General features: G+C 43.4%; 1 protein-coding gene across 1 annotated transcript in view; it reads left to right on the top strand.

Annotated features, from left to right (window-relative positions):
* Positions 1-26,385, top strand: part of RHBDD3 (rhomboid domain containing 3) — a 67,572-nt gene that overhangs the window by 25,355 nt on the left and 15,832 nt on the right. The window contains exons 3-5 of the mRNA XM_069759972.1: positions 10,510-10,893; positions 19,115-19,280; positions 19,661-19,906. Coding sequence (XP_069616073.1) covers positions 10,510-10,893; positions 19,115-19,280; positions 19,661-19,906 — 796 coding nt within the window. The remainder of the gene's footprint in view (positions 1-10,509; positions 10,894-19,114; positions 19,281-19,660; positions 19,907-26,385) is intronic.

The raw sequence follows: 26,385 nt of genomic DNA, 5'->3' as shown, positions 1-26,385 counted from the left end.
CCCCCCCCTTTCCCCATGTGGAAAAAAGAGAGGGGAAGGGTCACATAAGAGCAGGCACCCTGTAATGGGCACGCCACAAGCGTCGCAGCTCAGTAACAACTACTCATATCCCAAAATCAACGTCCCATAATGGAGTTAAAGGGAAAAGTAACATATGAGCAAGCGCCCTGTAATAGACGTGCCACAGTGAGCCAAGCTCAATAGCCGATGCCCATATCCCAGAGACAGCGTCCCTCAGTAGGGAAAAATGACCGCTGTTAAGATGAAGGGTTAATAAAAGGGACCGGGCTTACCAGCAGTGGGGGTAGAGTGAGGAGACAGCCGGAAGGTGGACCCCGACGCGCGTTTCGCGGCAACACGCTGCCGTGTCGGGGATTCTATTTATTAAATAAACATTTGTGATATTTTTTCATCAATGCTCTGTATTGTTCTTCTGTTTAAAATATGATATTTTGGAGCTGATTTAGTGAGTGCTTGGGTGTTAGGTAGATTTTGCCACACCCTGTATCTCACAACATGTATTTGGGGTTGCTATTAGCAGCTAATGTGTGTATTATGAAATTCTGCTGCAACTGAGGTATGTATTATGAGGATCTGCAGCAGTTCATGTGTGTATTACAAGGTTCTGCAGCAGTTGAGGTGTGTCGTACAAAGTTCTGCAACAGCTGAGGTGAGAATTATGAGGTTCTTCAGTAGCTGAGTTGTGTATTATGAGGTTTTGCTGCAGTTGAGGTGTGTATTATGAGGTTCTGCAGTAGTTGCTGTGTGTATTGCGAGGTTCTGCAGCAGCTGAGGTGAGAATTGCGAAGTTCTGCAGCAGCTGAGATGTGAATATATGAGGTTCTGCAGCAGCTGTAGTGTATTATGAGGTTCTGCAGCAGCTGAGGTGTGAATTATGAGGTTCTGCAGCAGCTGTAGTATATTATAAGGCTCTGCAGCATCTGAGGTGTGAATATATGAGGTTCTGCAGCAGCTGAGGTGTGTAGATATACACACACATTTACACTCTTGCACACATCTCTATAGACTTTTCACTTCACAGTATTCCTAAGTCAGTGGTGATGTGGGGACGTTACCATTGTGGATGTGATGTGGAGAACACTGCCCCTCTCCATACTGTGCCCCATACTCCCTCGTCTTTAAACTGTCCGCCACACAGTCTTCTTCTCCCTATTTTTCCCCCAAACTGCCCATCTTCATACTACTCCTCCACACTGCCCCCTCCCCATACTTTCTCCACTGTCGTTGGAGTCTTTTCAGCACAGCAGTAGTGTAATTAACTCCTCACACCTTTACACATTGGAGCGGACAGCTTATAAACGCTCCTCCGTCTCCATCCCAGCACTCGTAGGTTGAACTGTATTCACATCTGAAAGACGCAAATACAATTTACTACAGAAAGGAGGGAACCAGCCTTTTCTCCATGGGATGCCAGAAATACTTTGGCAGGCCGCATGTGGCCTGGTTTTCAGTTTGTTATGCAGGTCTGCCCTAAATGAATGCATTGAGGGTTGTTATTTGGAAAATGGGGTTACTTCATAGAGGGTTCTAATTTTTTGCAACCTGAAAGCTCTGGAAACATGAAATAGTATCTGAAAATCTACCACGGTTCCATGACAACGACATACCACTTTTTCCCCAAATTGAACCCCCCCTACATAGCAGTTTTGGCACCTTTCTGAGAAAAAAAAAACACATTTTTTTTTTCTATACCACCCTATTGTATATAAACTACTGCCAATTGCTTATGCTCACAAAATGACCAGTATACCTCTAAATGAAAGCTTTGATGGTTTGTCGTCATAAAAATGAGGTGAAGCAAAAGCATTAAAATGTCATAATTTCAAGAAAATATATATATATTTTTTTATTTTGCATCATAAACTGCATTTTTCCATTGATTAATTTTATTGAAATGAATCAATCGCATACTTAACCTCTTCCTGGCATGGCATTTTTCTGCTTTTGCTCTTTAGTTTTTTCTTCCACTTGCCAAGAGCCATATCTTTTTTTATTTTTACATCAATATAGCTGAATGAGCTTTGTTTTTTGTTGTAGTTTTGAATGACACCATTCACTGTACTAGAAAATGGGGGGGGGGGGGAGGAATCCAAGTTTGAAAAAACAGCAAATTGTTTTCTAAGCTTTATTTCTATGGTATACATTGACCAAGAAGCTGGTTGGAGTTGATGGAAAGATAGACAATGCTAAATACAGGGCAATCCTGATAGAAAACCTGTTAGAGCAGTGTTTCTCAACTCCAGTCCTCAAGACCCCATAACAGGTCATGTTTTCAGGATTTCCTTAGTATTGCATAGGCGATGGAATTAATGCTTGAGCAATACTAAGGAACACATGACCTATTGTGGGGTCTTGAGGACTGGAGTTAAGAAACACTGTGTTAGAGGCTGCAAAAGACTTGAGACTGGGGCGTAGGCTCACCTTCCAGCAGGGCAATGACCCTAAACATACCCTAAACTGCCAGGCTACAATGGAATGGCTTAGATCAAAGCATATCCATGTGTTTGAATGGCCTAGTCAAAGTCCAGACCTAAATCCCATTGATAATCTGTGGCAACACTTGACAATTGCTGTTCAGATGCTCATCATCCAATCTCACTGAACTACAGATAGTTTGTGAAGAAGAGTGGGCAAAATTTTCAGCCTTGATGTGCAAAGCTGGTAGAGACATACCCCAAAAACTTGCAATAGTAATTGCACCAAAAAGGTGGTCCTACAAAGTATTAACCCAGGGAGCCAAGTACAAGTGCATATTACAAATTTTAAAATAATTAGAAAACTACGTATAATTTTCTTTTACTTGTTACAAATGCTTGCTACTTTGTGTTGGTATATCACACAAAATCCCAATAAAATATATTTAAGTTCGTGGTTGTAATGTAAAAAATGTGGAAACGTTCACAGGGTATGAAATGGGAGACTGGAGTTCAATTCCGGGTCTGTCCTGTGGAAAAATAGATTGAATAAATTATATACCAAGGCTCCTAACACTATAATACCTACCTTAGGTGGCTGTTATAGCGTAGTGGTTAAAGTGCACAGCCACCAATGTGGGAGACTGAGGTTCAAATCCTGACTCTGCCCTGTTGGAAATAATATACCAGTAGTGGTCCTTGGGCAAGACTACTAACGCTATAGTGCCTACCTCAATAAACATGAGTGTCACGAACAGAGAGTCATGCCGGCTCGTACGTTGCCCAGATTAACCAGGTCCGTGACAGATGTCGAGGAACAGGACAATCCGATAATAAATGGGCTACTGGAACAAACTAAACATGGACAAGGTAAGAGAACCTGGATCTGATGAAATGCTACTATATCAGCAAACCAAATGAGAGAGGATATATGAAGCATATGAGGAAACTCTGGATGGATACAAGACCTGCATGTCTACTGAAGGAGAAACAACTAGTCACCCAACGTTTCAATGTCCTAAAGACACAACTTGAGATGGATTAACTGCACTGCAGATCCACCCCACATGAAGACCTGGAAGAACAACATGTGCAACCCCTTGAAAATCCTGATCCAATTCTGCAGATAGAGAGAACTGCAGCTGATCTGAAACAAGAAGATCTTCGATAAACTAAATACCATCAATACCAGAGATCGACTGCCAAGGCACAGCAAAGAAACGCCACCAGACAATATGCTAGAAGATGCCAATAGAGTACTTGCATCCAGGGCCGCCATCAGGGCATTACAGCCGTGACTGGCGTATGGGGCCCGGTGAGCAGAGGGGGCCCGCATCGGGCCCCGTCTCATCTGCTCACCGGGCCCCCCCTGCAGGCGCTGCGGCACACTATTGACGTGCGGGCCCACGCCCGCACGTCAATAGTTAACAGCCGCCAGCCAGTCTGAGGCTGGCGGCTGAATAGGGCCGCGCAGTGCGCACTCGCCGGCGTCGCCGGCGTCTGACGTCATTGTCAGCTGCCGGGCCCGGCGAGTGCGTCTGTGTGGAGCCTGGAGGGAGCTTCACCCGGCGCAGGAGCTTGGCCAGGTAAGAACTCATGTTTTTTTTTTCTTTGCGAGCTGCGATCCAGGGGGGCCCGGGGGGGGGGGGGGGGGCAGAAATGCTGGACTCAGTGGGGCAGAAATGCTGGACACAGTGGGGCAGAAATGCTGGACTCAGTGGGGCAGAATGCTATGGACACAGTGGGGCAGAATGCTGGACACAGTGGGGCAGAAATGCTGGACACAGTGGGACAGAAATGCTGGACACAGTGGGGCAGAAATGCTGGACACAGTGGAGCAGAAATGCTGGACACAGTGGGGCAGAAATGCTGGACACAGTGGGGCAGAAATGCTGGACACAGTGGGGCAGAAATGCTGGACACAGTGGGGCAGAAATGCTATGGACACAGTGGGGCAAAAATGCTATGGACACAGTGGGGCATAAATGCTGGACACAGTGGGGCATAAATGCTGGACACAGTGGGGCATAAATGCTGGACACAGTGGGGCATAAATGCTGGACACAGTGGGGCAGAAATGCTATGGACACAGTGGAGCAGAATGCTGGACACACTGGGGCAGAATGCTGGACACAGTGACAGGGGCAGAATGCTGGACACAGTGACAGGGGCAGAATGCTGGACACAGGGGCAGACTGTGAGACCCGGGGGCAGAATGCTGGACATTGGGGCAGAATGCTGGAAATTGGGGCAGAATGCGAGACACGGGGCAGAATGGAGATACAGGGCATGATTGGAGACACGGGGCAGGATGAAAGACATGGGGGCATGACTGGAGACAGATGGGGGAGGATTGGAGACAGATGGGGCAGAATGGAGACACAGGGGGCATGGTTGGAGACAAGTGGCTGGATTTCAGACATGGGGGCATGGTTGGAGACATAGGGGGCAGAATGGAGACATGGGGCATGATTGGAGACAGATCGTGCAGGATCATGGGGCAGGATGGATATGATGGAGAAAGATGGGGCAGGATGGAGAGATCACATGGGGCGATCATATGGGGCAGGATGGGGAGATCATATGGGGCAGAATGGATACTCATGAGGGCAGGATGGGAGAACATGTGGCTGACGCCAGGAATGAGACACACGGTGGCCAGGATGGGGAATATTATTACCATAGGGGCTAATTTAGGGATATTATTACTGCAGTGATGTATTTATTTTATTTTTTGAGGACACGGTTTTAAATGGGGGGGGCGGTCCTGTTACTGTGTAGAGTGACACTATGTCGCCTCTTTTTCTTCATGTGGTGTAATGTAGAAGGTGGGAAAAATTAAGTAATGTATTCTACAAGCGGAGCTCGAGATAACTGTGTTATTTCCTGCAGAGAGAAGTCCTGGCTGGATTAAATGATGGCGGTCTGTGCTGGATGAAAGATGAAGGACTTCACCTAGAGACGTCACTGGTGAGTCAGTGTGTTACCTATACACTGACACTATACACTGTATACTGTATACAGAGCTCCTGTGTATAATTTCACTAGTGATCACTGTATTATCTGTACACAGACACTGCATACTAAGTACAGATCTCCTGTGTATAATGGCACTTATGGTGATAGTATGGTGCTTTTTTTAATTACTGATCAGAATTGTAGTATTCAGTCACTATGTGGTGGTAATATGTGGTCTGGACATGGTGTTGCGGTATTTGTTCCTTGTATGTGATATTATTCGATCACTGTGGTGGTAATATGTCATCTGGTCATGGTGTAGCGGTATTTGTTCCTTGTATGTGATATTATTGGTCATTTTAAAAATTGAAAAATAAATAAAAATATACCTAAATTGTATTGCATATTTTAACAAATACTTAATAGGTTACAGTAGAGTAGGGCCCGGCCAAAAGTGTCTACCATGTTATGGTGGCGGCTTAAAAAATCTTTTGGCCAAAACAAAAGCTGCTGGCTATATTTATGATCTGGTGATGGGAACTGTTGATGTGTGATAGGTGAGAAGTGGAGTTTTTCCAAGAGAGAGCGGTGGGTCTGTGAACAGTTTGAGGGGTGGAGCGTGGAGGCGGGGCTGGGGTGGAGCCTGGGCGGAGTCTCAAGGGGGCCCCGAAAATTTTGCCAGTATGGGGCCCCGAAATTTCTAGTGGCAGCCCTGCTTGCATCAATACCTACCACCACTATAACTCAAACTAATAACTAATCTATGCTACTGCCTCAGCAATCATGGAAATGCTTGGTTATGCAACCAGCAAGACAAACAGAAGTAAGTGCCCCCCTTGAAAAAAGAGAGTGGAGACAAAGATCAAGGTGACCCTAAGGGAAGTCAGCCAACTAACTGAAATACAGAAGGGTGTAAAGTAGTGATGAGCGAGTGTGCTCATTACTCGAATTTTCTGAGCATGCTCGAGTGTTCTCCGAGTATCTTGGGCGTGCTCGTAGATTATGTTTGAGTCCCCGCGGCTGCATGATTTGCGGCTGCTAGACAGCCTGAACACATGTGGGGATTCCTTAACAAACAGGCAATCCCAGCATGTGTTCAGGTTGTCTAGCAGCCGCATATCATGCAGCTGCGGGTACTCAAACATAATCTACGAGTAAGCCCAAGATGGTCGGAGAACACCCGAGCATGCTCTGAAAACTTGAGTAACGAGCACACTCGCTCATCACTAGTGTAAAGGTTAAGAATAAAACCAAGCTGGACAAGTACAAAGGCCTTACCCCAAATGAAGCCCTAGAGACTGCTAAACAAAGGCTCACAGCACTCGCTGCTAGACTGGGGAGATACACTAGAGAAGCTGAGGCCAAGAAGATAAATGCCCTGTTCTCCAAAGAACCACCTACGGTGTACTCACAACTACAGAGTAACAGCACAAAGGCAGTAACTTCACCAATAAAATAACAGCTTATAAAGTGTATCTGCATACTGTACAGTCTCATGATATTATAAACAGATACCTATAAATGTAAGGGACTGTGTGACCTATCATCACTATCGTTTGCAAACCGACACACACAAAAAAAGATGATATTTTGGTCCAAATTATTCAAAATATACCAAACTTTGTTTTATAAAATTACAGACACAAGTGAAAGGGAATGGAACACAAAACCATAATCCCAAAAACATGCTGTACAAAAGGGAGGCGTATCTCCCTGGGCATATAGTAGTGGGCATATAATAATGACTAGCGTCTCATATAATCCCATAACATCAAAGTACACAGAGACAGCCTATATGTACATAAGTAAATACTCCACTATCCACCATGATCACTTCTCGGAGTGTGTTTCTATTCCGAGATCTATTTAAATAAATACAAATAGTCAATATAATCACCTTCTAGTGCTGCGGTCAAGATGTCCAACGCGCCTTTCGGAGAAGCATTGGGGCGGAGGCGCTATCTTTACTTAGCTGCTTTTTTCTTGCCATTATACAAATTCTAACAGTCTATTCAGTAGGACTATCAGCTGTGTATCCACCAGACTTCTGCACAACACAACTGATGGTCTCAACCCCATTTATAAGGCATTTATAAGGCAAGAAATCCCACTTATTAAAGGGACACTGTCACCTGAATTTGGAGGGAACAATCTTCAGCCATGGAGGCGGGGTTTTGGGGTTTTTGATTCACCCTTTCCTTACCTGCTGGCTGCAATATTGGATTGAAGTTCATTCTCTGTCCTCCGTAGTACATGCCTGCACAATGCAAGATTGCCTTGCGCAGGCGTGTACTATGGAGGACAGAGAATGAACTTCAATCCAATATTGCAGCCAGCATGCAGCCAGCGGGTAAGGAAAGGGTGAATCAAACACCCAAAAACTCCACCTCCATGGCTGAAGATTGTTCCCTCCAAATTCAGGTGACAGTGTCCCTTTAAACCTGACAGGGCACACCTGTGAAGTGAAAACCATTCCCGGTGACTACCTCTCATCAAGAGAATGCCAAGAGTGTCCAAAGAAGTCATCCAAGCAAAATGTGGCTACTTTGAAGAACCTAGAATATAAGACATAATTTCAGTTGTTTCACACTTTTTTGTTAAGTATATAATTCCACATGTGTTAATTCATAGTTTTGATGCCTTCAGTGTGAATTTACAGTTTTCATATTCATGAAAATACAGAAAGATCTTTAAATGAGAAGGTGTGTCCAAACTTTTGCTCTGTACTGTGTCTGTTTATATATATATATATATATATATATATATATATATATATATATATATACAGTAAGTACACTGACGATTTTGCTGGTTTTCCCACCTACAAAGAATGGAGAGGTCTGTAATTTTTACAGTAGGTACACTTCAACTGAGGGAGACAGAATCTAAAAATAAAAATCTGAAGAGCGCCTTGTATGATTTTTAAATAATGAAATTGTATTTTATTTAATGAAATACTGTAAGTATTTGATCACCTACCAACCAGCAAGAATTCTGGTGTCACAGACCTGTTTTTCTTTAAGAAATCCTCCTATTCTGCACTCATTACCTGTATTAATTGCAACTGTATGAACTCGTTACCTGTATAAAAGACACCAGTCCACACACAATCCCACTCCAACTTCTCAACTATGGCCAAGACTAAAGAGCTGTCTAAGAACACCAGGGACAAAATTATAGACCTGCACAAGCCTGGGACGGGCTGCAGGACAATAGGCAAGTAGCTTGGTGAGAAGGCAACAACTGTTGGCACAATTATTAGAAAATGGAGGAAACCTAAGATGACTGTCAATCATCCTCAGTCTGAGGCTGCATGCAAGATCTCACCTCATGAGGTAAGGATGATTCTGAGAAAAGTCAGGAATCAGTCCAGAACTACACCGAATAACCTGGTCAATTACCTGAAGAGAGCTGGGACCACAGTCTCAAGCATTACCATTAGTAACACACTACGCCGTGTAGCGGACTGGCTAGTGGAACCACTGTGCTGTGATCCGAGGAGAGCCTGGAGGGCCGTGACTAGGTACCTTACCAAGCAGGGCTGTGAAGTTGGAGTCAATGTCCATTTTAGTGGAGTTGGAGTCATTATAAAATGGACCAACTCAAAAAAATTGTAATGATTTGGGTTCAGTAGTTCACTGCAGGATATGCTGGAAATGTTTTCAAAATAATTTGGTAAAATTTATAAAATGTCCTATAAATGTCTGTTTTATTGCTCATCTAAGGATCTCCTCTTTTAGTTGCTATGAATCTGTGCTGCACTTTATGTACATGCTCAGTAGTGAAGTCAGAGTCTTAAGTCAGGGAAATTGAGGAGTAGGAATCAGTTATTTGGCTTACAGTCCTGTTACCATGTCCAACCTCGGTTATATGGCAGCTGACGGTACCGCAATCCGAGGAGAGATGAGGGAGGCGGAACCAGGTGCCACACTAAGACTGACCTCGGGTGGATGGCCTAGAATAATAGACAAGCAGGCGGTTCCGGCTGATAGGCAGGAACAGCTGATGGGCGAAGCTTATAGGTAGGCAGGTATACAGGATTACGTGCACTGGAACTTGAGAACTAACAAGTATGTTGGACACACTATTTAAGGCACCAGGTGCTAGTATACAAAGTGTCTCCCAACCATTGGCAAGAGGCAAGGACCGCGCGCACCCTCTAAGCACAGTGCCCGGGGCTCTGTGAGCCATGCGCAGACCCCGAGCAGCAGCAAGAGGATGAGGGAGATGTGCGGGGTCACGGTGGTGAGTGTGTGGCATCTTTGCTGGGGGAGGAAGGCAGAGTGCAGAGACACTTGTGCGACAGCAGCAGGAGAAGTGTGGGACCCCGGCGGTTAGAGAGTCAATGTTTGTGCAGGAGATGGGAGTGCAGAGATGCCAGCTCTACAGTACCACCCCCTTTTCGGCCCTCTTTTTCAATCCCACATGGTTGTTCTCCCTAGGCTCTCAAGAAATCTCAGAACCAAACCCCTTCCAATCTAAAAGAAAAAAAGGTTTTTCCTCTTACCCTCTTGGTGGCCAGAATGTTCTTTATCTCAAAAATATCTTCAGCGCTGACTGGAGCAGGAGTGGTGTCAGGATCTTTAACCCCTTCGCGCCGAAGTCCATTTTTGTTTTTGCGTTTCTGTTTTTTGCTCTCCTTCCCAGAGCCATAACTTTTTTATTTTTCGTTCAATATGGCAAGGTGAGGGCCAATGTTTTTGCAGGTTGACTTTGAACGACATCATTGATTTGACCATATCCTGTACTCAAAAACTGACCTGCCATTATGAGTCTCCAGGTCATCGCGAGTTCATAGACACCAAACATGTCTAATTTATTTTTTATCTAAGTGGTGAAACAAAGTTCCAAACACAGCACATACTAGCTCTATGTGCCCATGTGACACTGTGCTCATGGGATTTATAGAAGAGCATAAAACAGGTTCAGGTTGAAATCTAAAAATCAAACTGGAGGCTGAAGAGAAGCAAACAGGAAGCTGAACTTCATGTAAGTACACCACTAATAATTGTCGTACTAGGTGGGTGTGATAGAAATCAGGTGGGGTGCAGGGATGGAAAAATAAATGCTTAACCGCTTCTTTAAATGTAACTGTATTTTCTTTCTTTTTTTTTAGGGCATCGACTATTTACCCACATACTCTGTGCCACTGACAATCAGCAAATTATATTCTCATTGGTTCTCTTCCCACTTCTGTTCTGGAGGATGGAGGAACGTCTCGGCACCTTTTATTTTCTGCAGTTGTCCTGTCTGGGCACACTGTGTTCTGCCATTCTTTACCTTCTGATATCCTTCCCCCTGCCAAAGTCACCAGTGCCTGCTTCAGGATTCCTTGCCACCCAGTTAACATTATTGGTAGCTAAGCACAATGCTGTCACATGGAGACTTGGCAAAAAGGTGTCTTTTATGTTACCTTATGGAATTGTATTTATCACTCAGCTACTCTTTCCAGAATCTTCACTTCTATTTCATATGAGTGGAATAATCTGTGGACTGGCTCGTATCCTTTCATGTGATATTCATTAGGAAAAGTAATGGACTCGTGTATATATATTCTCATGCAACATTTAAAGGGAACCTGTCAGCAGTTTTGGCCTATATAAGATACGGCTACTGCCTTTCAGGGCTTATCTACAGCATTCGATAATCTAGATAAGCCCCTGGTCCGACCTGAAAGATAAGAAAAATGAGTTTTATTATACTCACCCGGGGGTGGTGCGGTCCGGTCCGATGGGTGTCGCCGGCTCTGGGTCCAGCGCCTCCCATCTTCTTGCGATGCTGCCCTTCTGTTGCTTCATCGCTCCCCAGCAATGCGCTCCTGCACAGACGTACTTATCCGCCCTGTTGAGGACAGAGGAAAGTACTGAAGTGCGCAGGTGCTGGGAAAGGTCAGAGAGGCCCAGCGCCTGAACACTGCAGTGGTGGGGGCATAGCAAGAAGATGGGAGCATCTGTGACACCCATGGGACCCACCGGACTGCCCCCCTGGAGAATATAATAAAACTTATTGTTCTGATCGGACCGGGGGCTTATCTACAGCATTATAGAATGCTGTAGATAAGCCTTGAAAGGCAGTGGCTGTATCTTATATCAGCCAAAACTGCTGACAGGATCGCTTTAAGTGCTAAGTACCGGTATATCTATCATCTTGTGGAATAGAGGCCAGCTCTCTTTTTTTTTTTTAAAGCCAGGGGATTAGCAATATATACACACATGGTCAAGATTGTTGGTACCCCTCGTTTAATGACAGAAAAACCCACAATGGTCACAGAAATAACTTGAATCTGACAAAAGTAATAATAAATAAAAGATCTATGAAAATGAACAAATTAAAGTCAGACATTGCTTTTCAAGCTTTTCAACCATGCTTCCACAGAATAAAAAAAAAAAAAAACTAGCATCACAGGTGTCTACAATCTTGGAATCGGTGAGTGAGCCTGTATATAGAGCTATAGACACTCACTGTGCTGTTTGGTGACATGGTGTGTATCACACTCAACATGGACCAGAGGAAGCAAAGGAAAGAATTGTCTCAGGAGATTAGAAAGAAAATTATAGACAAACATGTCAAAGGTAAAAGTTATAAGACTATATCCAAGCAGCTTGATGTTCCTGTGACTACAGTTGCACATATTTTTCATAAATTTAAGATCCATGGGACTGTAGCCAACCTCCCTGGACATGGCCACAGGAGGAAAATTAATGACAAATCAAAGAGACGAATAATTCGAATGGTAACAAAAGAGCCCAGAAAAACTTCTAAACCGATTTAAAGGTGATCTTCAAGCTCAAGGAACATCAGTGTCAGATAGAACCATCCGTCGTTGTATGAGACAAAGTGGACTCCATGGGAAACAACCAAGGAGGACACAATTGTTGAAAAAAAATCATAAAAAAGCCAGACTGGAATTTGCCAAATTACATGTTGACAAGCCACAAAGCTTCTGGGAGAATGTCCTATGGACCGATGAGACAACAATGAAACTTTTTTGGCAAGGCAAATCAGCTCAATGTTCACAGACGGAAAAATTAAGCATATCAAGAAAATAACACTGTCCCTACTGTGAAACATGGAGGAGGCACTGTTATGTTCTGCTTTGCTGCATCTTGCACAGGGTGGCTAGAATCTATGCAGGGTACAATGAAATCTCAAGACTATCAAGAGACTCTAGAGAGAAATGTGCTGCCCAGTGTCAGAAAGCTTGGTCTCAGACGCAGGTCATGAGTCTTGCAACAGGATTATGACCCAAAACACACAGCTTAAAACACCCAAGAATGGCTAAGAGGAAAACACTGGATAATTCTGAAGTGGCCTTCTATGAGCCCTGACCTAAATCCTAATAAGCATCTTTGAAAAGAGCTGAAACATGACGTCAGAAAAAGTCAACCTTCAAACACAAGACAACTGGAGCAGTTTACTCTTGAGGAGTGGGCCAAAATACCTGTCGAGAGGTGCAGAAGTCTCATTGACAGTTACAGAAATCATTTGATTGCAATGATTGCCTCAAAAGGTTGTGCAACAATATATTAAGTTAAGGGTACCATCATTTCCGTCCAGGCCTATTTCATGAGTTTTTTATTTATTTATTTTTTTTAATTCTGTGGAAGCATGGTTGAAAAGCAATATCTGACTTTAATTTGTTCATTTTCATAGATTTTTTTTATCTATTATTACTTTTGTCAGTTTTTCAAGTTATTTCTGTAACTATTGTGGGTTTTTCTGTCATTAAACGAGGGGTACCAACAATTTTGACCAGATGTGTATTTACAGTCTTAGTAGCTGTGAGGCAGTTTCAGTCCTAGGAACTGCACAGCTATAAGTTCTTTTGTGCAATCTGAAATCTCTAGATATCTTTATGTGCACAGCAAAGCCTAAAGGTACCTTCACACTGAACGATATCGCTAGCGATCCGTGACGTTGCAGCGTCCTGGCTAGCGATATCGTTCAGTTTGACACGCAGCAGCGATCAGGATCCTGCTGTGATGTCGTTGGTCGCTGCAGAAAGTCCAGCACTTTATTTCGTCGCTGGATTCCCTGCAGACATCGCTGAATCGGCGTGTGTGACGCCGATTCAGCCATGTCTTCACTGGTAACCAGGGTAAACATCGGGTTACTAAGCACAGGGCCGCGCTTAGTAACCCGATGTTTACCCTGGTTACCAGCGTAAAAGTTAAAAAAACAAACACTACATACGTACCTTCCGCTGTTTGTCCCCGGCGCTCTGCTTCTCTGCACTGGCTGTGAGCGCCGGCCAGCCGGAAAGCACAGCGGTGACGTCACCGCTGTGCTTTCCGGCCGCTGTGCTCACAGTCAGTGCAGGAAAGCACAGCGCCGGGGACAGACAGCGGAAGGTAAGTATGTAGTGTTTGTTTTTTTTACTTTTACGCTGGTAACCAGGGTAAACATCGGGTTTCTAAGCGCGGCCCTGTGCTTAGTAACCCGATATTTACCCTGGTTACCGGCATCGTTGGTCGCTGGAGAGCTGTCAGTGTGACGGCTCTCCAGCGACCAAACAGCGACGCTGCAGCGATCGACATCGTTGTCGGTATCGCTGCAACGTCGCCGAGTGTGAAGGTACCTTTATAGTTCTGGCGCCAGCTTTCATCTCAAAGTTGGATTTTTAAAATGGTTAGTGAAAAATATAGCTAAATAAAAAGTATTATGTCTAAGTCAAATCACTGAAAAAATAACTTTTATATAGTATTGCTTGTTTTGGAAAGCCATGCCAGATAAATGGCAGAATTGCTAGCACTGCATTATAGGAAACAACCTAAGGCTATTTGTGCACAAGGCATCTTTTAGATGTTGGGATTTTAGAAGGTGCTTTAGGAAAATCCCAGGATTGTTTTTCCTAAAGCATCTTCTTTTGCATCTTTTTGATTGATTTTGCAGCAGTTTGGCCATTAGGTTTTTTTTTTTTTAAATGCATTTATAAACTAGTGAGCGGTTTCCAAACATAAACTGCTAGAACACAGTTTTCAAAATCTGAAGCAGGCTAAAAGAAGCTCAAAAATACTGAATATACAATTTTTAGGTCCAAAAATATTTGGACAGTGAAACAAGTTTTTGTCATTTTAGCTGTTTACCAAAACATATTCAAGATACAGCTATATAATCAATAAGGGCTTAAAGTACAGGCTCTAATTTAAAGTAAGAGGCCAAAAGTAATTGGACAATTATTTCGAAAGCTCTTTAATGGGCTGCATGGGGTTTTCCTTTATTAATCCATCATCAATTAAGAATGTAAAAGGTCTGGAGCTTATTCCAGGTGTGGCATTTGCTGTTGAAGCCACAACATGCTGTGAAAAGAGCTTTCAGTAGAAGTGACCATTATTAAGCTGAAAAACAATAAATCAGAGAGAGAGAGCAGAATTATTAGGAGTGGCCAAATCAACGGTTTGGTACATTCTGGAAAAAAAGAGGCCACAGTTGAGCATGGGAACTGAAAAAGGCCTGGATATCTACTGAAGACAACAGTCGTGGATGATTGCAGAATCATTTCCATGGTGTAGAAAAACTCCTTTACCTACATCTGTGTGGAGTGAAGAACACTTTCCTGGAAGTATTTCAGTATGTAAGTCTACCATGAAAAGAAGACTTCATGAGAGGAAATACAGTTCACCAGAATGTGCAAACCATTAATCAACCTTAAAAATAGAGAGGCCAGGTTATACTTTGCCAAATTTTTTTAAAGAAGCTAGCCCAGTTCTGAAAAAGCATTCTTTGGACAGGTGAAACCAAGATCAACCTGTACCAGAATGATGGTAAGAAGAAAATATGGAGAAAGACTGAAACAGCTCATGAGCCAAAGCACACCACATCCTCTGTAAAAGATGACGAAGGCAGTGTGATGACATAGGCATGCATGTCTTCCAATGGCACTGGGTCACTAGTGTTTATTGATGATGTGACTGAAGACAGAAGCAGCCGGATGAATTCTGAAGTGTATAGGGCTATTATTTTTGCTCAGATTAAACCAAATGCAGCAAGGTTAATGGCCGAGTCAATCACCGGATCCCAATCCCATTGAACATGCATTTCACATACTTAAGATAAAACGTAAGGCATAAAGTCCCCCAAACAAGCATAAAGCAAAACCGAAAAAAGGAAGAAACCATGCATTTTGTGACGTCCATGGCTTCCAAACATCAGGCAGTCATTCCCTGCAAAAGATTCTCTATATACTGTAATATTAAAAATGAACATTTTATTTATGGTAAAGTTAATTTGTCCAATTACTTTTGAGCCCATGAAATGAGGCGGCTTTGTAGAAAAATGGTTGCAATTCCTTAACATTTTACATGTTATTGTTGTTCAACCCCTTTAATTTAACCTGAAAGTCTACACTTCAATTGCATCTCAGTTGTTTCATTTTAAATTTAAAAAAATACTGGCCTGCAGAATCCAAATCACAAAGATTCTGACACTATCCAAATATTTCTGGACCTAACTTTATGCAGAGCAAATCGTATTGACATTGCAGAGCATATGTAAATTAATTTTAGCAGTTAAAGTCCTTTTTCAGATGGATTTCAATGGTAATCAGCCTAAAAAAAGATACTGTGTGCACATGCCCTGACAAAACCGTTACGTCATACTACTTTCTGATACTTAGCTTGTCTGGCATTACATAGATCTTCCAAAACATTTAAACAACCTTCAATTCTGGGTAGCTTTCATTTGTTCCACCAAAACAGCTAGGACCTGTCCAGGCATTTGCTCCACAAGATCAAGATATTAGCAAGGAATATTTGCAGACTTATAAGTTTTGAGCTGGGCCTTGTAGATAACTTATTTCCAGCATACTACACAAGTGTCTGATCGAATTGAGATCTGGGGAATTTGGAGACCAAAGCGACACCTTGACACTTGATGCACATGTAGCAATAGCAGGCACTGTTGGTTGTCGCCATTCCTTTTTATAAAAACTAGTTGTCCAACCATATTAATTTTGTATTTGTCAAAGTCACTCAGATTCTTATGCTTTCTTATTTTTTTCTGCTTCTAACACATCAGTTTTAATAACTGAATTCTTAGTTGGTGCATAATTTATAATACATACATATTCCCTGAAATTGAACTTGCAATACTAAGAAGAAAAGGTCATGAAGTTATGTAAATCACAGGATCGATAAACATTTTACCATGTGAATGATGAAAAATGGAAACAAAATTTTGAAAACATCTATATTCAGTATGAAGTAAAAGCGCCATGTGTAGTAATATACACAATTTAACGCCTTGGTGTGCTATCAACTAGTTTATTAATTGCTTTCTGAGGAGTGTTCTGCCATGCTGAATGCACTTGGGCACACAAATCATCAAGATCTGCTTCTGGCAGCTCCCTTTACATTTGCTAAGTAGTTATGTCACAGTTGTGCTGCATGAATGCAAATCAAGAGACGCTACAAGCCTTGGTAAAACGTTTAGGCCATGTAGGCTGATCACAATATCATGAGCAACATGCGACCTAGTGTTATCTTGTTGAAAAATGTCTTCTGAGACACTTTGGAGAAATGGCTATACCACTGGTTCAACTATCTAATCAATGTTACACCGAGCTGTTGGTGTAGCTGGAATAAAGAGTAGAGGGCTCTACAAACCATATATCTTGCCACCCCACACGATATTCTCAAGAGTTGGATCGTTGTGATGTTCCCTCTTGAACGTCTCTAGGCAATGCAGGCAATGGTAGCATGCTCAGGCCTATAGTGCCTAAAAGTGCAACCATGGCCTGAAGTGTCTCTGGTCTTCTCTCCCATCAAGCACATCTGGGACGACATTGGTCAACAATTGAAAAGCCAGCATCGGATTTGCATGCCAAAGTGCATTCAGCTTGGCAGAACATTCCTAAAAAAATCGTTAACACCTTCCTGAAAAAAGGATTTTGTATTTAAGTCCTGGGAAGGATTCTTCAGATGTGGGGGAGACTCAGGAACTATGTTTTATAGCTGGAATCTGTTTTTAACAGCCACAGCTGGAGCTGAGTTCTCACCATACCTTTTGACAAATTAAACGCTACTGTCAATCTCTGACAGCGATGCCTGCAACACGATTCCAGGGGACTGACAAGTTACCATGACAGCCACAGGGTCTGCTGAAGAACCCCTTTACCTTAATCTCGGTCCTCATATGTAGCTCAGCATTGGGCGCGAGTGTCACATGGGAACAGCATTAGCATGAGAGGTGAGTATCAGCTTTATTATGTTATCGGGGCCAAACGGTTGTCCAAATAGAGGACAACCCTTTTAAGTTCAATTGGGGGATTAGAAAGAACAATTAAGGTACCTTCACACTGAGCGACGCAGCAGCGATACCGACAACGATGCCGATCGCTGCAGCGTCACTGTTTGGTCGCTGGAGAGCTGTCACACAGACAGCTCTCCAGCGACCAACGATGCCGGTAACCAGGGTAAACATCGGGTTACTAAGCGCAGGGCCGCGCTTAGTAACCCGATGTTTACCCTGGTTACCAGCGTAAAAGTTAAAAAAAACAAACACTACATACTTACCTTCCGCTGTCTGTCCCCCGGCGTTCTGCTTCTCTGCGCTGTGTAAGCACAGCGGCCGGAAAGCAGAGCGGTGACGTCACCGCTGTGCTTTCCGGCTGGCCGGCGCTCACAGCCAGTGCAGGAAAGCACAGCGCCGGGGACAGACAGCGGAAGGTACGTATGTAGTGTTTATTTTTTTTAACTTTTACGCTGGTAACCAGGGTAAACATCGGGTTACTAAGCGCGGCCCTGCGCTTAGTAACCCGATGTTTACCCTGGTTACCAGTGAACACATCGCTGAATCGGCGTCACACACGCCGATTCAGCGATGTCTGCAGGGAGTCCAGCGACGAAACAAAGTTCTGGACTTTCTGCAGCGACCAACGACATCACAGCAGGGGCCTGATCATTGCTGCCTGTCAAACTGAACGATATCGCTAGCCAGGACGCTGCAACGTCACGGATCGCTAGCGATATCGTTCAGTGTGAAGGTACCTTTAGAAGGGGCACATGAAAATCCACAATGCATCATCCTATTCACTCCCAAAGAGAGACTAGAGGCTTACAGTGAACATTGAGATGAACTTTTGTTAATGACCAAATACTTATTTTCCACCATAATTTGCAAAATAAATCTTGCCAAATCAGACAAGGTGATTTTCTGGATTTTTTTTTTTCTCATTTTGACTCTCATAGTTGTGGTCTACCTATGATGTCAATTACAGGCCTCTCTCATCTTTTTAATTGGGAAAACTTGCAGAATTGGTGGCTGACTAAATACTTTTTTCCCCACTGTAGTGTCCTTTCTTGAGATATACAGTATATATAATATACACACTTGGTCAAAATTTTTGGTATCCCACGTTTTAATGACAAAAAACCCACAATGGTCACAGAAATAACTTGAATCTGACAAAAGTAATAATAAATAAAAGATCTATGAAAAATAAATAAATTAAGTTTTGTGCAATCATGAGAAATGACACAAGGAAAAAGTATTGAATACATGAAGGAAAAGAGGTGCAAAAAACCATGGAAAGTCATGAGAACAGCTGATATCTATCAGTAATTAGCAATCCTGCCCCTTAGTGAAAGAAATATATTTTACTTAGAAAATTGGCGACGTATTCAATACTTATTTCCCCTGCTGTACACATTTTAGCAGCAGCATCCCTTATAGTATCTAAGCAGCTCAGATTGTTGGAGATATTCCTTACAGCTAGCCTGCAGTTCATGCTGGATTACTTCACAGCCTGGAGCTGCCAGTTTCAAAAAGACGGGCACTGGACAGCATGCACGTCTGCAACTGCCTGGCCACTTTTAACCTGGCACGGTTTATACCAACTCAAGAAGAAAGTTCTTTATTATATGGTGGGAATTCCACAGCACAAGAGCAGTAAGTATTATATACATTCAATGTCTGACTTGGGTGCCAAGGGCCCACAAGTAACCAACTCCAGGGCCTCACTTCTCAGCTACATCTAAATATGACTTTAGCCTCAATCACAAATTTATATAACAATGAGCTGGGTAGGTTATTAAATGAATAAGATGCCGCCTGTGTCTGTACATAGTGATTCAAGTATATTGTGCCAATACTGCTCATATAAGAGGGTGGTGGCTTACTCCTGCACAGGAGCCCACTGGAGGATTCTCCTGTTCTCCTGTGGGCCAGTCCAAGCCTGCATTCATTAACATTTCATTACTTCTTTATACAAGTTAGCTATACAAAGTGATTTCCTACTTTAATCTTCTAATATTCTTCCTCTCTCTCAGACTTCCATTCTCCTATACAGATGCCTATGAGACGGTTCTTTTCAACGATTTGGCTATACCTGGGGAAACTATAGAAGCTTCCAATGTCTCTAATTTTAGAGAAACTCCTGTGTGGTTAGGAGATCGAGTATCCTTAGAAGAGGAGATGTTGGAAGCAGGTATTCTGGCTTCTCTGAGGGAATATGAAGAACAGGAAAAGCTGAAACAAGAGCCAACCTTGAACAAATCCAGTGTGTCGGCACTTAGGTGAGACAGTTAATCTACAATCAAATGACAGACATGATGACCACATATTCTACAATCTCAGGCTGCCAAGTAAATTCAGATATTCCTTAAGCCCTATGGCTGAAATCCACTGCACAAATGCAATACTTTTCTTGTCAATTGCATGCTTTCACATAATTAGGGAGGTTATCCTGAGAATTAAAGACAGTTATGACTTACATTTATCTTAAAACCAATATGTGTGTGTGTGTGTATATATATATATATATATATATATATATATATATATATATACAGTTAGGTCCATATATATTTGGACAGAGACAACATTTTTCTAATTTTGGTTATAGACATTACCACAATGAATTTTAAACACAACAATTCAGATGCAGTTGAAGTTCAGACTTTCAGCTTTCATTTGAGGGTATCCACATTAAAATTGGATGAAGGGTTTAGGAGTTTCAGCTCCTTAACATGTGCCACCCTCTTTTTAAAGGGACCAATTGTAATTGGACAGATTCAATAATTTTAAATAAAATGTTCATTTTTAGTACTTGGTTGAAAATCCTTTGTTGGCAATGACTGCCTGAAGTCTTGAACTCATGGACATCACCAGACGCTGTGTTTCCTCCTTTCAGATGCTCTGCCAGGCCTTCACTGTGGTGATTGTCAGTTACTGTTTTTTTGTGGGCCTTTCTGTCTGAAGTTTAGTCTTTAACAAGTGAAATGCATGCTCAATTGGGTTGAGATCAGGTGACTGCCTTGGCCATTCAAGAATATTCTACTTCTTTGCTTTAATAAACTCCTGGGCTGCTTTGGCTTTATGTTTTGGGTCATTGTCCATCTGTAGTATGAAACGACGACCAATCAGTTTTGCTGCATTTGGCTGGATCTGAGCACACAGTATGGCTCTGAATACCTCAGACTTCATTCGGCTGCTTCTGTCCTGTGTCACATCATCAATAACCACTAGTGACCCAGTGCCACTGGCAGCCATGCATGCCCAAGCCATCACACTGTCTCTGCTGTGTTTTACAGATGATGTGGTATGCTTTGGATCATGAGCTATACCATGCCTTGGCCATATTTTTCTCTTTCCATCATTCTGATAGAGGTTGATCTTGGTTTCATCTGTCCAAAGAATGTTCTTCCAGAACTGTGCTGGCTTTTTTAGATTTTTTTTAGCAATGTCCAGTCTAGCCTTTTTATTCTTAATGCTTATGAGTGGCTTGCACCGTGCAGTGAACCCTCTGTATTTACTTTCATGCAGTCTTCTCTTTATGGTAGATTTGGATATTGATACGCCTACCTCCTGGAGAGTGTTGTTCACTTGGTTGGCTGTTGTGAAGGGGTTTCTCTTCACCATAGAGATTATTCTGCCATCATCCACCACTGTTGTCTTCCGTGGGCGCCCAGGTCTTTTTACATTGATGAGTTCACCAGTGCTTTCTTTCTATCTTTCTCAGGATGTACCAAACTGTAGATTTTGCCCCTCCTAATATTGTAGCAATTTCTAGGATGGGTTTTTTCTGTTTTCGCAGCTTAAGGATGGCTTGTTTCACCTGCATGGAGAGCTCCTTTGACCGCATGTTTACTTCACATCAAAATCTTCCAAATGCAAGCACCACACCTCAAATCAACTCCAGGCCTTTTATCTGCTTAATTGAGACTGACATAATGAAGGGATTGCCAACACCTGTCCATGAAATAGCCTTGGAGTCAATTGTCCAATTACTTTTGGTCCCTTTAAAAACAGGGTGGCACATGTTAAGGAGCTGAAACTCCTAAACCATTCATCCAATTTTAATGTGGATACCCTCAAATGAAAGCTGAAAGTCTGAACTTCAACTGCATCTGAATTGTTTTGTTTAAAATTTATTGTGGTAATGTCTATAACCCAAATCAGAAAAATGTTGTCTCTGTCCAAATATATATGGACCTAACTTTATATGTATATACACATATATATATATACACACACATATATATATATATATATATATATATACATATATACATATATAACAGATGCAGGTCAGGCACCTATCTTTAGAATGGGGGGGTCCCTTTTCTGAGTGGTGTTCGACCAACAGTGAATGGAGAGGTGCAGCACATTCACTGGCTCTCTCCAATCATTGCCATAGGTGTTGTGAATGCAGCCAGGAAAGACACCAACGAATGGTGCCAAAACGCAGTGTAAAAGCACACCTTACCATCATACCCCACAGTCCAAGGCTGCAAACCAGACCTTGCATAGTTCTCCAGGCTAAGAAGTAGATATAATTATAACCAATATTTACAGGGCTGTCTGAACTAAATGCTTCAGCAGAAGCCTCACAGAGTTCTCTGCCAGTTTGTTACAATGCATCAGACTGGAGTTCAGACTTTTTATCTCACTTTGACTGGATACAATTGCACTTTTCAGCTTTGTAGGTTTGTTGACTCTGACTGTAAACAAGAATGTTCTCATTCAGAGACCACAAACAATAAAATAACGCAGGCTGGCTCTATTCGGCCTTGTAGAACTACGAGTCCCACATTACTCATGTGCTTATGGATCCACCACCATCTTACTGATTGTGCTCGGTGGCACAGAAATAATCCATTTATTGTGTCAAGAATAGAAAGACATGTGCAATTCAGTATCACAATGGACATGGAGGTCAGAGCACATACAGTGATCTGACAATAACCCAAAATAATAGAACGCGCTCTGAGACGTGGGAACTCTGCAGACCGCAATCCCTGATCCTCTCCAAACACAACTAGAGGCAGCCGTGGATTGCGCCTAACGCTACCTATGCAACTCGGCACAGCCTGAGAGACTAACTAGCCTGAAGATAGAAAAAATAAGCCTACGTTGCCTCAGAGAAATACCCCAAAGGAAAAGGCAGCCCCCCACATATAATGACTGTGAGTAAGATGAAAAGACAAACGTAGGGATGAAATAGATTCAGCAAAGTGAGGCCCGATATTCTAGACAGAACGAGGATAGGAAAGATAACTTTGCGGTCTACACAAAACCCTAAAGAAAACCACGCAAAGGGGCAAAAAGACCCTCCGTACCGAACTAACGGCACGGAGGTACACCCTTTGCGTCCCAGAGCTTCCAGCAAAACAAATAGACAAGCTGGACAGAAAAAATAGCAACAAATAGCAAAGAAGCACTTAGCTATGCAGAGCAGCAGGCCACAGGAATGATCCAGAGAAACACAAGTCCAACACTGGAACATTGACAGGAAGCATGAATCAAAGCATTAGGTGGGGTTAAGTAGAGAAGCACCTAACGACCTCACCAGATCACCTGAGGGAGGAAACTCAGAAGCAGCAGTACCAGTTTCCTCCACAAACGGAAGCTCCCAGAGAGAATCAGCCGAAGTACCACTTGTGACCACAGGAGGGAGCTCTGCCACAGAATTCACAACAGTACCCCCCCCTTGAGGAGGGGTCACCGAACCCTCACCAGAGCCTCCAGGCCGACCAGGATGAGCCACATGAAAGGCACGAACAAGATCGGGAGCATGGACATCAGAGGCAAAAACCCAGGAATTATCCTCCTGAGCATAACCGTTCCATTTAACCAGATACTGGAGTTTCCGTCTTGAAACACGAGAATCCAAAATCTTCTCCACAATATACTCCAATTCCCCCTCCACCAAAACCGGGGCAGGAGGGTCAACAGATGGAACCATAGGTGCCACGTATCTCCGCAACAATGACCTATGGAAGACGTTATGTATGAAAAAAGAATCTGGGAGGGTCAGACGAAAAGACACAGGATTAATAACCTCAGAAATCCTATAAGGACCAATGAAACGAGGTTTAAACTTCGGAGAGGAAACCTTCATAGGAATATGACGAGAAGATAACCAAACCAGATCCCCAACACGAAGTCGGGGACCCACACGGCGTCTGCGATTAGCGAAACGTTGAGCCTTCTCCTGGGACAAGGTCAAATTGTCCACTACATGAGTCCAAATCTGCTGCAACCTGTCCACCACAGTATCCACACCAGGACAGTCCGAAGACTCAACCTGTCCTGAAGAGAAACGAGGATGGAACCCAGAATTGCAGAAAAATGGCGAAACCAAGGTAGCCGAGCTGGCCCGATTATTAAGGGCGAACTCAGCCAAAGGCAAAAAGGACACCCAGTCATCCTGATCGGCAGAAACAAAGCATCTCAGATAGGTTTCCAAGGTCTGATTGGTTCGTTCGGTCTGGCCATTAGTCTGAGGATGAAAAGCCGAGGAAAAAGACAAGTCAATGCCCATCCTACCACAAAAGGCTCGCCAAAACCTCGAAACAAACTGGGAACCTCTGTCAGAAACGATATTCTCTGGAATGCCATGCAAACGAACCACATGCTGGAAGAACAATGGCACCAAATCAGAGGAGGAAGGCAACTTGGACAAGGGTACCAGATGGACCATCTTAGAAAAGCGATCACAGACCACCCAAATGACTGACATCTTTTGAGAGACGGGAAGATCTGAAATAAAATCCATAGAGATATGTGTCCAAGGTCTCTTCGGGACCGGCAAGGGCAAAAGCAACCCACTGGCACGAGAACAGCAGGGCTTAGCCCGAGCACAAATCCCACAGGACTGCACAAAAGAACGCACATCCCGCGACAGAGACGGCCACCAAAAGGATCTAGCCACTAATTCTCTGGTACCAAAGATTCCAGGATGACCAGCCAACACCGAACAATGAACCTCAGAGATCACTTTATTTGTCCACATATCCGGGACAAACAGTTTCTCCGCTGGACAACGATCAGGTTTATTAGCCTGAAATTTTTGCAGCACCCGCCGCAAATCAGGGGAGATGGCAGACACAATTACTCCTTCCTTGAGGATACCCGCCGGCTCAGATAAACCCGGAGAGTCGGGCACAAAACTCCTAGACAGAGCATCCGCCTTCACATTTTTAGAGCCCGGAAGGTACGAAATCACAAAGTCAAAACGGGCGAAAAACAGCGACCAACGAGCCTGTCTAGGATTCAAACGCTTAGCAGACTCGAGATAAGTCAGGTTCTTATGATCAGTCAATACCACCACGCGATGCTTAGCTCCCTCAAGCCAATGACGCCACTCCTCGAATGCCCACTTCATGGCCAGCAACTCTCGGTTGCCCACATCATAATTTCACAATCAGAACCTCTCTGCGACAAAACAGCCCCTGCTCCAATCTCAGAAGCATCAACCTCGACCTGGAACGGAAGAGAAACATCAGGTTGACACAACACAGGGGCAGAAGAAAAACGACGCTTCAACTCTTGAAAAGCTTCCACAGCAGCAGAAGACCAATTGACCAAATCAGCACCCTTCTTGGTCAAATCGGTCAATGGTTTGGCAATACTAGAAAAATTGCAGATGAAGCGACGATAAAAATTAGCAAAGCCCAGGAACTTTTGCAGACTTTTCAGAGATGTCGGCTGAGTCCAATCATGGATGGCTTGGACCTTAACAGGATCCATCTCGATAGTAGAAGGGGAAAAGATGAACCCCAAAAATGAAACCTTCTGCACACCAAAGAGACAATTTGATCCCTTCACAAACAAAGAGTTAGCACGCAGGACCTGAAAAACCGTTCTGACCTGTTTCACATGAGACTCCCAATCATCCGAGAAGATCAAAGTGTCATCCAAGTACACAATCAGGAATTTATCCAGGTACTCTCGGAAGATGTCATGCATAAAGGACTGAAACACTGATGGAGCATTGGCAAGTCCGAATGGCATCACTAGATACTCAAAATGACCCTCGGGCGTATTAAATGCAGTTTTCCATTCATCGCCTCGCCTGATTCGCACCAGATTGTACGCACCACGAAGATCAATCTTGGTGAACCAACTAGCCCCCTTAATCCGAGCAAACAAATCAGATAACAAAGTCAAGGGGTACTGAAATTTAACAGTGATCTTATTAAGAAGGCGATAATCTATACAAGGTCTCAGCGAACCATCCTTTTTGGCTACAAAAAAGAACCCTGCTCCTAATGGCGAAGATGACGGGCGAATATGCCCCTTCTCCAGGGATTCCTTCACATAATTGCGCATAGCGGTGTGCTCAGGCACGGATAAATTAAACAGTCGACCTTTTGGGAATTTACCACCAGGAATCAAATTGATAGCACCATCACAATCCCTATGCGGAGGTAGGGCATCGGACTTGGGCTCATCAAATACATCCCGGTAATCAGACAAGAACTCTGGAACCTCAGAAGGGGTGGATGACGAAATTGACAAAAATGGAACATCACCATGTACCCCCTGACAACCCCAGCTGGACACCGACATGGATTTCCAATCCAATACTGGATTATGGGCTTGTAGCCACGGCAACCCCAACACGACCACATCATGCAGATTATGCAACACCAGAAAGCGAATATCCTCCTGATGTGCAGGAGCCATGCACATGGTCAGCTGGGTCCAGTATTGAGGCTTATTCTTGGCCAAAGGCGTAGCATCAATACCTCTCAATGGAATAGGACAC

Source organism: Ranitomeya imitator, chromosome 1 (assembly GCF_032444005.1).
Source record: "Ranitomeya imitator isolate aRanImi1 chromosome 1, aRanImi1.pri, whole genome shotgun sequence".
NCBI lineage: Eukaryota > Metazoa > Chordata > Amphibia > Anura > Dendrobatidae > Ranitomeya > Ranitomeya imitator.
Note: the sequence above shows the minus strand (reverse complement) of the source record. Positions and strands in the feature narration are given on the sequence as shown.